The sequence below is a fragment of the Manis pentadactyla genome, chromosome 10 (genome assembly GCF_030020395.1).
Source record: "Manis pentadactyla isolate mManPen7 chromosome 10, mManPen7.hap1, whole genome shotgun sequence".
In the NCBI taxonomy this organism is placed as follows: domain Eukaryota; kingdom Metazoa; phylum Chordata; class Mammalia; order Pholidota; family Manidae; genus Manis; species Manis pentadactyla.
The window spans coordinates 49,093,015-49,109,878 of NC_080028.1; the positions used below are offsets into that span (position 1 = coordinate 49,093,015).

A 16,864-nucleotide genomic window follows, 5' to 3' on the forward strand; every position below is an offset into this window, starting at 1 on the left:
AAACATGGATGAACCTGGAGGGTATCATGCTAAGTGAAATAAGCAAGGTGGAAAAGACAAACTGCACATGATTTAACTTATATGTGGAATATAAAATCAAACAAACAAAACAAAATGAACAAAACTGTAACAGACTCATAGGCACTGAGAAGGGGCTGGTCATTGGCTGGATGGAATAGGTGAAGGGTATAAAGAGGTACAAAATCTCAATAATAAGTTACTCATTGGGATGAAAGTGAAGAATAGAGAATAAAGCAATAGTTCTGTAACATATTTCTGTGTTGACAAATAGTGACTTCTCAAGTTGAGCACTTAATAATGTATATAGCTGTTGAAACACTATGTTTTATCCTTTGAACCAAAAGAATATTATATATCAACTATACTTCAATAAAGGAAATATATTTTTAAAAATAGAAACTTCGTGCCTGCCTGCTCATCTCCCAACCTTGCCCCATGAATCTCTGCCATTTAGCTGTTCCTGAGTGGTATTATTTATAATAAACTATCAGTAGTAAGTACAGCACTTACATATTCCCATGGGAAATATTCAAAAGGACAAACATCAAAACAATAAATGTTTATTCTGGATATTACACTTTCTAGAACTTTTTAGTTTTTCATATGTGTGTTTGAATTTTCAATGTAATTCATTCTTCAAGATTTCTCTTTCTTATAACTCTCATTCACAATGGCCTATGTCCCCACAGACCTGTACATCACATCAAATGTGAACAAAACCATCAGTTTCAAATCCTGCTTCACCAAAACTTTTTATTGTCCTTTTTGGAGGTACCCATTTTTTTCTCTTGGCTGTGATGTCCTATGACCGCTGTGTGTACATCTGCAAAAACCTGCATTACATGACCACCATGAGCAGGAGAGTCTGCAGGAATCTTATCCTGTGTTATTGGGTATCTGGTTTATTGATTATCCTTCCACCCCTTGGTTTGTGCTTCGGTCTGGAATTCTGTTATTGACAATTTTATCTGTAATGCTTCTCCAGTATTAAAGAATTCCTTCTCAGATACATGGTTCATAGAGCATCTGGTTATATTCCGTGCTGTGTTGACCTTTATAATGACCCTTGTGTGTGTAGTTCTGTCATATATATATATATGTATATATATATATATATATATATATATTGCCCTTTTATTGAGTCCCTTCATTTATACCCTGAGAATTATTCAAGTAAAGCAGTCTTTCCATGACTTCCTCAAAAGAATTGCATCTCCTTCAAAGAAATATTATATTTTCATATCACAAATTTTAAATAAAATAAAAATAATTTATGAACATACAGATGAAAATTGAGCAATGGGAATTTTTCAGTCTCATACTATTGGGGAGCAATAAAGAGAGTTGAAAAGAAAGTCTATTTGCTTTATTTTTACTGATTCCACATATTTGTGAAATCCTATGGTATTTGCTTTCTCTGAGTATTTCACTTAGCACAATACTCTCTAGATCCATTTATTTGTTATAAATGGCAAGATTTCACAGCTGTGCAATGTTCCATTATGTATTTACACCATAATCTTCTTTATATACTCTTCTATTGATGGACACCTTGGTTGCTTCCATATCTTGTCTATTATGAATAATGCCACATTAAACAGAGGGGGCATATATCTTTTCAAATTAATGATTTTGTTTTCTTTGGGTAAATATCCAGAAATGGAATTACTAGGTAATATGGTATTTCTTTTATTTTCTTTCCTCAGAAACCTTCATATTCTTTTCCATATTGGATGCACCAATTTATATTCCCACCAACAGTGAACAACGGTTGCCTTTCTTCTACATCCTCACCAACATTTGTTATTTCATGCCTTTTTTATAATAGCCATTCTACCAAAAGTTAGTTAATATCTGATTATGGTTTTGATTTGCAGTTCCCTGATTAGTGATGTTGAGGATTTTTCACGTGCCTATTAGCCATCTATATGTTTTCAGTGGAAAAGTGTCTATCCAGGACTCCTGTCCATTCTTCAACAAGACTATTTGGGAGATTTTTGGGGTTGAGTTGCATGTGTTGTTTATATATTTTGGATCTTAACCTCTTATCACATCTGTCATTTGCAAATATATCTCCCATTCCATAGGTTGCCTTTTCATTTTGTTGATGGTTTTCTTCACTGTGAAAAAGCCTTTTAGTTTGATGTAGTCCTGTTTGTTTTGGGGGGGTTTGCTTTTGTTTTTGTTTTCATTGCCTGGTAAGACAAGTCCAGAAAAAAGTTTACCAATATCTATGTTCGAGACTTTGCTTCCTATGTTTTCTTTTAGTAGTTTTATGATATCAGATCTTATTATTTAGCTCTTTAATCCATCTTGTGTTTATTTTTGTGTATGTATAAGATAGTGATCCAGTATCATTCTTTACCATGTAGCTGTCCCGATTTTCCAATACTATTTTTGAAGAGTCTGTTATTTCCCCTGGCAATAAAACCTCTTTCCCTTTCAAGAGGATAAGAGCATTGATTTTTAGGAAATATAAGCTGCCTTCATCTTCAGCTATAACTTGTTAATGCTGCCTCACAATAAACATGAAATTAGAACAAAATTATAATATTCCTTACCTATTATAATCTGAGTTTATTAAAACATATGCAAATAATGATTAACGTAAACAAAAACGTAGCCAAATAGTCTCTACTGATAATCAATAGAATTTCTCTTTGTGTAATTGTACCAAAGACAACAAGGCAATCCACGTAAAACACAAATATCACTGACTTAAAAACATCAGACCGTGTCTCATCCAGTGAGGGTGAGAGGGGTGAGATGCTGGAAAGCGTGGAACAGCGCAAGGGTGAATTCATTGGAAGTAGCTGCTCTAGTTCTTAGGGCATTTTCAGATTCATGACTGTGATGGGTTAACAATATTTGCAAATTCTTTGTTACCTTCCCATCAGAAAATGCAGTTTCTTTCTGATCCCCTTTAAACTTCACACGCTCTTTGACTTGATTTTGGCCATTAGATTGTGGTAGAAGTGAAGTTGTGTCACTTCAGTGATCAGGTCATTGGAGCCGTGCAGCTTCCATCCTCTCTTCTGGAACATACCCTGGGTGAATCCAGGTGTCATGTGAGAAGTTCAAATGCTCTGAGATTGCTGTGCCATGAGGAAGCCAAGCTAGCCTTGCAGAGGGGCTGTGGTGAGGGAGATGCGTGCTCAGCCCCATCTGATCCAGCCGTCTTAGTGGTTGTGACATGGGACTGAAGAAGCCATGTTGGGCATCAGCTCATTTGAGGCTTCACATGATTTCAAATCCAGTCATCGCTGATTACAACTAAATGGAACTCCTTTGTGAGAACCATCCAGCTGCCACCATCTACTCCTGCCACTATGAATGATGAAAATCGTTGTCTTATCCACTAAAATGTAGGGTGATATGTTACACAGCAATAGACATTAAAAAATAGTGTGTAGGAAATTGCTTTGCTTGGGCAGTGGGCTACCAGGGAACCAGCAGAACTCTTGGTGGTCTTGTAAGGATAGAGATACCACACTGGATACTTGACAGCCCTGAGAGAAAAATATTCTAGCTGTAGAATGTTCTATTTTTTCCTTTCTGTATATTCAAAAGGTGTAAATTAAAAACAATAAAAAACCAAAGACTTAGGTATAAAAATATTGGATCAAAAATAACAATACCCTCAATAAATATGTATTGTATTTTCAAAGACAGTAAGAATGATAGAAGTCTGGAGGAATATATGTAATGGAGAGGCTCTAAATTGATTAAGATAGTTTTCAGTCAGGCTGTTAAGTGCTCGACATTTTATATATTATTGTTAATTCACAAAGCAACATTTACAAGGTAATTTTAAAGTCTTTTTTGTTGTTGTTTATAATAGCCATTCTACCATTCCATAGGTTGCCTTTTCATTTTGTTGATGGTTTTCTTCACTGTGAAAAAACCTTTTAGTTTGATGTAGTCCTATTTGTTTTTTGGGGGTTTTACAATTACATGAACAATATTGTGGTTACTAGATTCCCCCCATTATCAAATCCCCACCACATACTCCCTTACAGTCACTGCAAGGTTGGTTTAATATTACAGAAACTATTTATGTCTCACCACTTTAATTGAATTAAAAGAGAAAAATATAATGATCTCCACTGATGTACAAAAGGCATTGGTAAAATCATTGTGCATTCATTAATGATTTTAAAAAACTTAGCAAAACTAGAAACTTCAGTACTTCCTTAACATGATTAGAGAAAATCTATAGCAAATACCATAGTGAAATAAAAAATGCTGTCTTTTACCTCTGTTGAAATTGGAAGATGTTTATCATACATTTTTAGGTAAAAATGAAAGTTAAAATGATATTTATAATTAAATTATTTGCATAAATAAAATATATAAAATGTATACTTAAAATATATATGTGTACATAAATATGGACAACATTTGTAATGACAAACATCAAAATAATAATGCTTGTTTCTGGATGTTAGAGGTTCTGTGAATTTTTTTCCAGCTTTTTGTGTCTATTTTAAATTTTCTACATCAAATATGCATTATGTGTGCTATCAGATGAGAAGGCTACCTTATAACTCATTGCACTTCTCGAACTATGTGTGAATAAATAATGAAGACTGCTTTCTGATTTGTAATTAGAATATTATTTTTCTATGTCTGGATTGAGTCTGTTGTCATTATTGCATCTTTTTCTCTCCAGGGATATTAACCCCACTGGTCCTTGAATTGGGATTTTTTTGCCAAAATAAATGTCATTTTAGATTCACTAGAGAGCTTTGGTAAAAGGCCTCCAAGGACATCTTTATCAGTTTTTTTTCTATACACTATTATCAATGAAAGAAATAAAGAGGGCATTTAATGTAAAAATCTGTTTGCCCATTGAAAATCAGAACACCCAATCTTTTGAAAAGCTAGAGAAGCTTCTTAACTTCTCTTTGTTTTTAAGCTTTGTTGTCTTCCCTTTAGTTACCCAGAATGCATAGAAATATTTCCTAATCTAAAAACAGGGTGTTATATTTTGTAATTCAGAAACCATGTGAATATTCACAGTGAGTATGGCTTCCTAAGTACAAGGGCCTAAAAATGCACTTAACTGCTCCTGTCTGTAATTTTTTTTGTTCAGTTCGAGTTTCACTTATGTCATTTGAGGTACAGCTTCTAAGTGAAGTGATGAAGAATGTCAGAGGTAGGTACTGGGTGTTTTACTAGTCAGGTACCTTTCTGTTTGTAACTGATGGTGAAGCTATTTATGTTAGCCTAAATAATATATTTCACTTTATATGTGTTTCACTCTAGGAAAGAAAAGAAAGTATTAGTTTCAGACATTGTTTTTGTTACTTTATTAAGAGAATCAGTAATTTCTGAGATTCTTTATAGAGCAAACAAACCATCAGATCAAACATGTGGGCACAACTCATTTAATGCATTACTCAACTGGTGGAATTCCAGGGACAGCGGTTTGCTTGGCATATGGAAATAACTCCGCAGATGTCTTCAAAAGTCTCCTTTGTCTATCTTTCTACGATGTCTATCTCTCTTTTTTATCTATCAAGTGTCCATCTGCATATCTACCTATTCTTTTTATCTCAATTATCAATGGTACAAATTCAACTTAAAAATATCTCCCTCTCTTTCAACACTGGTGTCATCTATTCACCAACTATCAACCACTTAAACCCATTTGTTAATGTCTCTCCCCATTTTTGCTACCTGGGGGAGCTACCTGGGAGATGCTATCTGAACAGCTAAATTCCTTCTTGAGATGATCAGAGACTGGCTTCATAAAATTAGAAAAATTGTATCTGTACAGTCCTCATTATTTCCTTAATGCTATTGTGAGCATTTTATGTTAAAACCTCACAATAACTCTACGACGTAATATTATAATTAACTCCTTCATACAGAGGAAACTGGGAGCACAGATTGGTTAAATGACTTGCCGAAGGTTACCCAGCTACAAGATGACAGAGAAATGATTGTGAACCCAGAGAAACTGTCTCCATCTTCCCTGTGGTCTATTCAGTGGAGTTCAGGGTATCACCTCATGAAAAATGAATTGTTGGGTTATAGAAGGAAATGCGTATGACTGGTCTAATTGTAATTTATAGTCTCTATTTGATCTATCATGTTTGACATTGCTCCTCAGATCCAATTTCTGTGAGTTTTATGTAAGACTGGCAAAAGACGAGTCAGTGATGAGAAACCATTCAACGATCACCGCGTTCATCATACAGGGGTTGACAAATGACCTACGGCTGGAGATTTTCATTTTCATATTTATGCTTACCACATATATGTTAAGTATAATTGGGAATCTGACCATAATTTCACTCATTTCGGTGGATTCTCATTTAAAAACAGCTATGTATTTTTTTCTTCAAAATTTCTCTTTCTTAGAAATCTCATTCACAACGGCCTGTATCCCCACATACCTGTACAGCATATCAAGTGGGAACAAAGCCATTAGCATCAAAGCCTGCTTCAGTCAAATTTTTTTTATGGTCCTCTTTGGAGCTACGGAATTTTTTCTGTTGGCTGTGATGTCCTATGACCGCTATGTGGCCATCTGCAAACCCCTGCATTACGTGACCATCATGAACAGCAGAGTCTGCAGGAACCTCATCCTCTGTTGCTGGACATCTGGTTTATTGATCATCCTTCCACCCCTTGGTCTGAGCCTTAATCTGGAATTCTGTGAGTCTCTTATTGACCATTTTGTCTGTGATGCTTCTCCAATACTGAAGAATTCCTGCTCAGATACATGGTTCATAGAGCAGCTGGTTATATTCTGTGCTGTGTTGACCTTCATAATGACCCTTGTGTGTGTGGTTTTGTCCTACATATACATTATTAGGACAATTCTTAGATTACCCTCTGCCCAGCAAAGGAAAAAAGCCTTTTCCACCTGTTCTTCCCACATGATCGTGGTTTCCATCACCTATGGCAGCTGCATTTTTATGTATATCAAGCCTTCAGCAAAGGATGAAGTGGCCATTAATAAGGCAGTTTCTCTGCTTACTGTGTCTGTTGCCCCTTTGTTGAACCCCTTCATTTATACCCTGAGAAATAAACAAGTAAGGCAATCTTTCCACAATACTTTCAAAAGATTAGTATTTCATTCAAAGAAGTAGAACAGTATGCTGAATATAAGAATAAAGCATCAGAATATGGATGAAAATTGAAACTATTGAAAATGGCATATTTTGACTGGAATTAAAGAAAATTGAGAAGAAAGTCTAAGAAAAAACACTGAAGGACCCAGCATTATGATATAGGCATTTTTCTACTCCCTTGAGACTACTCACTCATTTTACCTCTGTCTAAACACAATTGAATCAGCTCTACTTAGTCTCCTCAAATGTTCACTAGTCACTATCTTGGGTGTGGACGCTACTCTGGACATGTAACTGCATTCCCTCCTTGCATCACAACATGTTTCTAGAATATAAGTACACTGATTTTCAGGAAATGTAAAACTGCCTTTATCTTTTCTTAGGCTTTTCAGTGCTGTGTCACAGTATATAATATGTGAATTTGTACAAAACTAGAATATGATAATATTCTGTGACCATTCCTATTTGAATGTATTAAAAATGATGATAAAACTACCGTCAAAACTCCAAGCAATACAAAGAAGTATAACTATATAGCCTTTCGGGTTTACTAATAGATTTCCTTCTCTTCTAGTATTTGCTTTGAGAGCTCTCAGGAAAGCCTGGTACAACACAAAAATCATTGGCTTAAAGCATCAGACTGCTAGGGAAACAGTGAGAACCAGAGGGCCAAGACTCTGCCAAGTGTAGAACTGTTGAAGGGTGAGCTGATTGCATGTAGTTAAATACCTCTAGGGGCCTTTTCGGATTCATGGCTGTGGTGGATTAAATGTTGTTTCAAACTCTTTAATTTGCCATTTCCCCATTGGGAGATGTGATTTCCTTTCTCTCCCCTTAAACTTGGTCAGGTCTATGACTTACTTTTGATCATGCGAATGCAGTAGACATGAAGTTGCATGACTAAGAGATAAGCTTTGCAACTTCCACCTAACATTACAGAGATGATTATTCATCTGTCTCATTACACTTATATATGAGTTTATGCCCAAACAATCCATATATAATCTAATATTTTTTAACTTAAAAGGAAAAATTATTAACTGTAGGCTCTCTAGTTATGTTTCTCTGGCTTTGTCACTGGTGGTTTTAAACTAGATTGGAACATACACACTGGGGCAGGACTCATGCTATTAGGATTAATGAATCTATACTGTTTGGTCTGAAGAGTTTTCAAAGTGCTTGGGTGCACTTCCCTTTCTTGGTGTTTTTTACCTTATTTGTCTCTTTCTGGTATTATTATGGAATTGTATTTCTACTTATAGGCATACATTTTTTTTTTACAACCAATTTTACTAAGTTCATGATTACTGTGCTGATGGAAGCTTTATTTAGGCATTAGATGGGAGAACCCTTGCTTTCTCAAGACACTGAACTATTACAGTCCCATACTGATTTAGATGAGGCCACAATTCTACTCCAAGAAGCACTTATTTGTTTTAGTGAGGATATTTAAGGCTTCAATAGTCACACTCAAAAAATGTGGCTTTGTGTTGCTTGGTCCAAATCTGGCAGAGGATGGCAATGTTTTTCCAAAGAGAATTTTACAAAAGAATTTATATTATTATAGTATTAGATTATGTAAGAAAGTGTTTCCCATTATGACAGCTTTGGTGAGAGTGTGGATTTTGAGCTGGTTTTGTTTTATTCCATCAAAGACAATGACCTCATGTCCTGCACATTGCCATCCCTGCATAGTCCAGGTATCTGTCCCCAGCATGAGGGGAGTACAAGTGTCCCAGTTCACTGAAAGGTTGGCATCCACAGAAGGCAGAAGGTGAAGACCAAGCACCGCTGGGCCACCACTGGTGGAAGGCTGTTTGCTGTGCATGAAGGAGTTCTATTTCCTGGCCTCAGCTGCTTTACATAAACAGCCATGTGTGTTGTGGAACTTGGGGAAGAGCAGCAATAGGGATCCATGTAGATCTTCTGGCATCAGTGAGCCAGGTTCCACCCTACCCAGTCCCACGGGGAAGGAGGCTCTGAGTGAAGGTTGGCAGAGCACTCCCAGAGAAGCAGAGCAAAGCCATGGTGCATGTGCAGGGGCCAAAAGTAAGAGCCCCTTGTGCCCCAGGCTCTCCTGACACTGAGAGTTGTGTGCAGGAGGAGGGAGCGCTGACCATCGAGGGAAAAAGCCAAAGGAAAGAACAGCTCTCTGCATGTCTGGCCATCTCCCTGCTCCCTGGGTACCTTTCCCATCCTCTTTTCTCTCTAAGCTCCCAGCTGGAGATGACATGACTTCCTGGCAGCTGTTATAAACCCTAATGTTCAAGTGTTAGGACACCTTGGTCTGTTTTAGAGAAAAAGAGTGCCTGAATCCAACTGAGAGGATTTAATCAAACTCACTGTGAGATAAAAGGTTAAACTGACTATATGGATGGAGCTCCTCACTGATCCAAGGTACACTCATTATCACTTCCAGTGCTAAATGTATGATGAATCGATGTGCTCCTTCTTGTCCAGTGTATGTTCATAAAGTGTCAAGAGACATTGCCCTGTTTGGGACCCTGTCACAGGTAGAAAGGTACTCAAGCACACGACAAGCTCCTGTGCCATTAACAACCAGTTAGTGTGTCAGGATTTATTGTGGATGACTTTATTTATTGTGGATATATTTATCTACCCTCCAAGTTTTTGTTCCATAGATGATGTCCATTTGGTTGGTAATTCAAGAAGGCTCATTCTCACTTGCTCAGATTGTAGTGTTATCCTTTCTCTGCCAGCAGGGAAGTCTGAAAAACTGCAACAAAATCAGATGGCTTCTTACAAACTAAAGTGCTTGGGAACCTGTGGGCAGATTCCCAACCATTCAAAACTCTCATCTCTCCAGCATTCAAGAAAAACTATATTTTACAAAGGAAAAGACTCAGTGTTTCTGATGCAGAAGCCACCACCACATGCCGGACTTATGACTCTTACCGAAGTTGTCCTGTTTCCCTTGAGGTGAAGGAGACCACATTACATGGGACACTGGCCCTGCCCACTCATGGCAGTGGGACTGCATGGTACTTTGACTCCTCTAGGAATAAGTCTTGGTGCTGCTGTTCCTCTGCTTACACCTTTTCCAGTTATGATATTCCTGTTCCATTCAACATAGCCCCACAGTAATAATTGTGGCTCTTCAAATACCTATCATTTGTCAGCAACTCAGACCCTCTATAATTGACATGGCACACATTGAATTGCAAAGCTACACAGCAGTGGGCCAACAGTCAACATGTTTTATGGATATTCGATACAGTCATACAACTATAACTAATAATAATGCAGAATGTATTGCTTTAAAGGAGTAGACCCTGTCCTCAAGTATACCCTACCTGAACATCAGTTGCTAAATAGCTAATAATTAATTATTAACTAATCAACCACAAGTGTTCTTCTCTCCTGTCGTCAGTATTTTTTGGGTGGGTTACAGCAAAGCCCTAATAAGGAAGGCATTGTCCACCAAGCAACCATCCTTAAGTATAAACAGTGCATCCAAGGCAGGAGTAAGCCAGACTGTATGAAGAGGTGGCCTGAACCCCTTGTTCAGCTGTTCCTGTACTGGAGTCTGACAGAGCTTCGCACTTGTTGGGGTTCAACGCATGGAAGCACTCTGTGTGCCTGGCCTGGTTGACACATGGATCAGCCAAGTTAAAGCAAGCAGCCATTGATGAAGATGATTACATTGGACCCCTTCTCTCTTGGAGTGAATGACATGTCTGGCTTACTTGGACTGAAATGTTTCAGATATGAGTTTGCCTTCCTTGTCCTCAGTGCCTTGTCCAGGATCAATGTCTGAGAGTTTATTCACTATCTGACTTATCTTCATGGGATGCTACAGATTATCTCTGCATTTCAAGGAGCCACTTTATGGCAAAAGAGGTTGAACTAAGGCACAAGACCATGGTATCTCCTGTCCCACCACACACTGCATCACCCAGAAGATGAAGCCCTGCAAAGGTCTCATAAAAGACATTTGTTTAACTCGGGTACCAGTGACATCCTGTGAGGATAGGGCACTGGTCCAAAGATGAAATATGTACTTGAAACAATGATCATTAAAGATACTGATTCCTGATAGGTAGGATACACAGGCCTAGGATCCAAGTGATAGACAGACAAGTGGCCCTGGCCTCTCTTTCTTCAGTGAAGCATTTGTTGAATTTGTGCTTCAGGTTCCTGAGACTTTAGGCTTTGCTGGACTAGAAATGCTGGTATGAGTGTGAGTGGGGAAATACTTCTACTAGGGAACAAAATAAGTTTGCCACTAAACTTCAAACTATCCATTTTGCCTGGTTGTTTTAGGCTACTTATGCCAGGAGGCAATCCACCTGGTTGGTCAGGGCCTCATGTGCAATAAATGCTTTCCAATGGCCACTGATGCGGGATACAGAGATATGCACACTTGTTGCCTGTCCCAGTTTCAACCTCTCCAATCTTCGTTGTCTCAATGTTCAGTCTTTATTAGGCCCCAGTAGGTTGCCAGGAACTAGTTTGAATCATGAATACATTTTTGGTGTAATGGAATGGATTTGCTCCAGGACTTTTGATGTCCATGCAGGATCTCCACTATTTGGTCCCCAGACATTACATCCAGCAACTTCATATAAGATGAATGCTTCTGGCAACACAAGATTTGTCAGCTGATATGGCCCAATAGCAGGGCCTCTTATAGTTCAGCCTGAATCTGCTGCAGATCCTCCTTATACTCACCAGGCTGTATTCAGAGTGGGTACCTTTGAGTCATCTGACAAATGTGTCAGAATTGCATTCCCAAGGGTGATATGATCTGTGTGTAGTATGAAGTACCAAATGCTTCAGGGTGCAGGAGTGAATCACTTGTCCTTTACCCTTGAAGGAGGTGTTTTCAAATGTTCCTGATAATGGACCTCTAAAAATTTCCTCATATAGCAGGCTCTGAATTTGTGTAAGGTGAATCTCCCAATTTCCATTGTGTACACTCTTACCTGACAGCCAGAACACCTGCAACTTCCTGTTCACTAAGTCTAATTAACACAGTGTCATCATTAAAGTGGACCAGAATAACATTCTGAGGAATGTCTGGATTATTAGGTTCCTTTTGGTGTCTAAAGTGATAGAGAGCAGAATCAACACAGCCTCGAGATGTGACTGTTAATGGTTTTCTATCCATTTCAGTGAATGCAAAGTGCCTTGGATGCAACTTCTTTATGGGGACTGAAAAAAAGCATAAAATGAAATTCTGAATAGCAAATATCAGAGGTGGTATAGATCTGGTCTTCAAAGCAGCTAGACGAGTTTCAGTTTAAGATAGGTCACCATCATCACTGCATCACCCATACCATAAGTTTTTCAGGACCAAATGGTTGAATTAAGTAAGGCTCAGATGGGACCTATCAATCCTGCACTGTTTAAATGTTTTAGGGTGCCCCTTATCTCTGCCATTCTCATTGGATATGTTATTACTTCTGATTTACTAACCTGGCCAAGGCAGGTAGTCTTAGGGCTTTCACTTGGCAGTTATATTTTGGTATTTACTCCACAAGTCAGAAGTGACCTGTAGGAAGGGCTCTGTCATTTCTAACTTTGCACATTCTGATGATACTCAAGAATCAGGGCAATTACCCAAGGTGTGAATACAGAACTGTTAGACACACTGTGAGCTAGTCTTGGGTAAGGACTCCATCTATTGTCTAATTTCACATCACCTGAAACATGTTGGTTGCATTATTGATTTTATACCTGACACGTGTCTCAGCTAAGACTCTACCCAATAGTCCTAGAAATGTCTACAATTCCCCTTTCTTCAGTATTCATTTAATTTGGTGAATGCTTTTCAGTTGTTTTGGGAAAGGACTGGACTGTTCACTTCAGTTCTTTCTGTACTTCAGAATCTTGCATTGAAGGCAATAGTCTGCCCTTTATTGGAGGAATTCTGAGCCCAAAAAGTAGATCAGTTCTGAGAACTGGATGGAGAATCATGAGTTTTCCACTGTGACAGCTGATATTAGCCTGCTCATTCACTCTTGTTCAGTTTTGGTTATAGTCAGTCAATATCCTTGGTGGCCTTTTATCTCTTGTACTCTTTGCACCACATGGTCCACAAGCCATTACCACAGATCCCCGCATATGAGGTGCACTTTGGGTCCCTACTTTCTCTTCTGGTGCTGTACAATAATTTTAGTACCCTGTCTTTGACACTTAAGTTCTATTGTCTGGTGTCTGTTTTACTGGAATCCTGTGTCTCCTTTGGAAATAGGGAATATAGTTCCATAACAACCTCTACTCCTGTGGAGGATCTCAGAGGACAGTCAACACTGAGTGTTTCTGTGGTGCCCAGTCTCCTCCCATCAACGCTTTCCTTAGTGCTTTAATGAAGGAGGATCCTCTCTGCCTGTCTGGGCGACACAGTCAGTTAGTTGGTGCTTTCATCAGTTTTAGCTAATAAATGTATTTTTCCATGCTCACCTTTTGGTTTCTTTGAATCTTCATTCTTTGTTCCGACTTGGCAGTTTCAGCAGCTCCGCTTTATTAACCTTGGTCCATTATTTTACACCTTTGGAGAGCCATCTCAGAATATCTTCATACCATGTCCAGATGTCCATGCCTGAGGTGATCCTGAATTTTCCTTCAATGCTCTTCCTTATCCAGCCTCATAATGCGACTTCTCTCCAAGTTCATCTTTGTCAAGATTCACTCCCAGCCCTGCCATTTCAGTTTCTGAAACTTGTTACTCTTCAGTGAATAGTCCTATTCCTTTCATAGCAGAACATTACTAAGAAGAAAGTGGATATAATAATAGGTGCTGGAATTTTTAGGATGATGACAGGAGGGTATTATGGAAAACTTTTCTCAATAAATTTGGTTAGAGAGTAGATAAATTCTTTAAATTAGTTTTGTATTACAGGTAACAAATTACCCAAAACATAGCAGTTTCAAACAACAAACATCTGTCAGGTTCTGTGGGAAGGTGTCCAGGCACAGCTCAACTGGCTATCACGGGGCTGCAGTCACAGTACCATCCAGCCTGGGCCCATCTCAAGGGTCGGCTGTGAGAGGGTCTGGTTCCTGTTTTACTCCCATGATTACTGGCAGGAGTCAAGTCCTCACAGGCTGTTTGCCAGAGACTTAAGTTCCTTGCCATGTGGACCCACCCCTCTAAATAAATGGTTACTCACAGCATGATAGCTGGTATCCCAGAGCCAGGGCTCTGACAGAAAGAGAGCAAGACAGGACAAAAGCCACAGTCCTTTTATAACTGAATCTCAAAAATAATATCCTGTCCATTTTTTTTCCAAATACATAATTTTTAATTATGATACATTACTTATTACAGTAAAAATTGGCATTTTCCCCTTCAAAAGCAGAAGCACCAGACTTAGAATGTATACTATCAATGATATTTTGAGTGAAACATAGCATAATATCTAATGTGCAAATATTATTTTAGTATAGTACATACTTTCTAAAAGTAAAATAATTTCACACGCTGAAATCTGTTAGAATGGAAGTAATATCATGCTGAATAAAATAAAAAATCGCCAAGGGGACCCCGGCGGCCAGCGAGTAGAGGAGCAAGGGGGGGCACGGCGCTGCTGTCCTCCAGGCCCGGGTAGGGCTTGTGGTAGGCGCTGTCATGGCAGAAGCAGCCCTGCACGTTCACGGCAAACATGTCCATGACTTTCAAAGTCCACTTCAAATGAAATGTGGTATACTGGTGAACAGACAAATGAATAATTTAAAAAGCTGCACTAGCCCCAAATGGAGGGATTTCTTATACAAATATGACTTGTGTTGAGGTTATTTTTCGCATAGTCTCAGTGATTCTGCAAGAAACTAAAGTGAACGTTTTATTTAGGAATCAATTTGTTCAGTAGGTCATCGCATTATTGAGCACCTACTTTCTGCGAGGCTTTGCTGTAGGGGCTGGGGATATAGAGAAGACAAGACACAGTCCTGCCCTTGAGGAGCTCACAGTCTAGTGGGGGAAACAGATAAGTTGACACTGGTTTTTAAATTTAAAAATTTTAAGAAAACTTTATAAACTTATTTTGTAATCAAACAAACTTTGGGTGTTATGAATGGATGGTGAAAAGGGATGATGCCCTATGCAGTGAAAAACCGCTTGCTTCAGTATCATGTAACTTCTGCAAAGGTGGTGATGTGGTTCTTTTCCAAAGGACTTTCTACTTGAGGGATACTGATCATTGGCATTCGGGCCAAATAATCCATGTGTATGTGCTCATTTTCTGGTTGTCTTCCTTTGAAAGTATTTACCACACAAACAATCAGAAATACTGCTATAGATCTTCCACTATCACATCTGACCAGTGATTTCGACATTCTGCTACTCTGTTGAGTCCAGTAAGAAAGGCCAAACACATTAATCTCAAACACAGAACAGGCTTAGCAAGTCTTGTTCCTTTGGCTTTGATTGTGCTGGTCATGTACATTGTCAGATACATAGCTGCATAGACACTGAGAGCTGCTTCTTTGGATGGAAATGTTTTCCTTGCTCTCACGATGAGATCTGGCTTGCCGGTGCAGGCCTCTTCCCCACTGATGAACTGGGTATACTGCTGACATCCAAGTGCTGTACAGTTGGGCTTCCACAGGGCAAGAAAATATGGAGCCAGATTCGCTGAAATTACTTGCCCAGCATTAACAAAGATATCAGTAGCAAATAGCCCAAATGTATAAATTCCAAGAAATCGTACAGTTCACCACACCAGTGGGTTTATGTAGCAACAGTCTCCAGATAAAATAGTTTTCTCCTGGTTTTCAAAATCCCTTGTGGCTAGTTGTAGACAAAACACAGCAGTTTCTCCAACTATTATCACAAACATGGGTAGGGTTTGCAGGAGGCGCTGTCGTGGCAGAAGAAGCCCTGCACGTTCACGGTGAACGTGTCCGTGTACTTGAAGTAGTAAGCCAGCATCACCGTCCCTGCCATGATCACCATCTGGAAATGGAGCATGCTGCTGGTGATGATCCCGGGCCGGGCTGAGTCACGCCGAGCGGGCAGCGGAAACGCCGGGGCCCCTCCTGGGTCCTCGAAGGCAGCCACCGGGGGTGCGGCGGCAGAGGCGGTGGAAGGACGAGGCGGGGAAGGAGCGGTGGAGCCGCCGGAGGAAGACACGGAGGCAGGTCTAGGTTTCCAGGCGCCGGCAGGCTGCGGCGGAGGCAGCTACCCCCAGACGAGCCCCCACTCCCCTCGCCGCCCCCCTCCGGCCCCTGTCCTATCCATTTTGTTGCAAATGACTCTGTTTAACGCCCATTCCAAAGAAGGGTATTACGTAAGGGCCTGAACAAGGAGTTGGAGACCAGGGGGTCTGTTTTGGGGGTTGCCTACCACACTCAAGACAGTGGCTTTTAAAATGGAAAAATGTATTATAATCGTATAACCTTACGACTAAGGAAGGGGGTGAATATGGCAAAAAAAAAAAAAAAAAAAAGAATCTCAAAACACCACTAGCCTAGTTGGTTGAAATAACAAGTTCTACCAATCGTTCAAGGAAACAATCACTTTACAGACTTTTCCAGAGAGTATGAGATGCATCCTTGATTCACTGAACCATTAACTCAATAACTAAACTGCCAAGCATTGTCAAGAATAGAAAATTACAGTGGAATCTCACTCATAAACATAAACGCAGAAATTCTTTAAAAACATACTAGTAAACCAAGTCAGTTAAAAGTAGAACACAGTTCAAGGTGAATTCATCTCAGAGATGCAAGTTTGGTTTAATATTTAAAAATTTATCTATTTCTGTTTCATCACTTTAAACAAATAAAAGAAG

General features: G+C 39.1%; 1 protein-coding gene and 1 pseudogene across 1 annotated transcript; one reads left to right on the top strand and one right to left on the bottom strand.

Moving 5' to 3' along the window:
- The first annotated feature begins 5,535 nt into the window (after positions 1-5,535).
- LOC130679083 (olfactory receptor 6C2-like) lies at positions 5,536-7,124 on the top strand. The gene has a single exon (XM_057486801.1). The coding sequence runs from the start codon at positions 6,189-6,191 to the stop codon at positions 7,122-7,124; it is 936 nt and encodes a 311-aa protein (XP_057342784.1). The 5' UTR covers positions 5,536-6,188.
- Positions 7,125-15,041: 7,917 nt separating this feature from the next.
- On the bottom strand, positions 15,042-16,081 carry LOC130679084 (phospholipid phosphatase-related protein type 5-like; annotated as a pseudogene).
- Between the last annotated feature and the right edge of the window lie 783 nt (positions 16,082-16,864).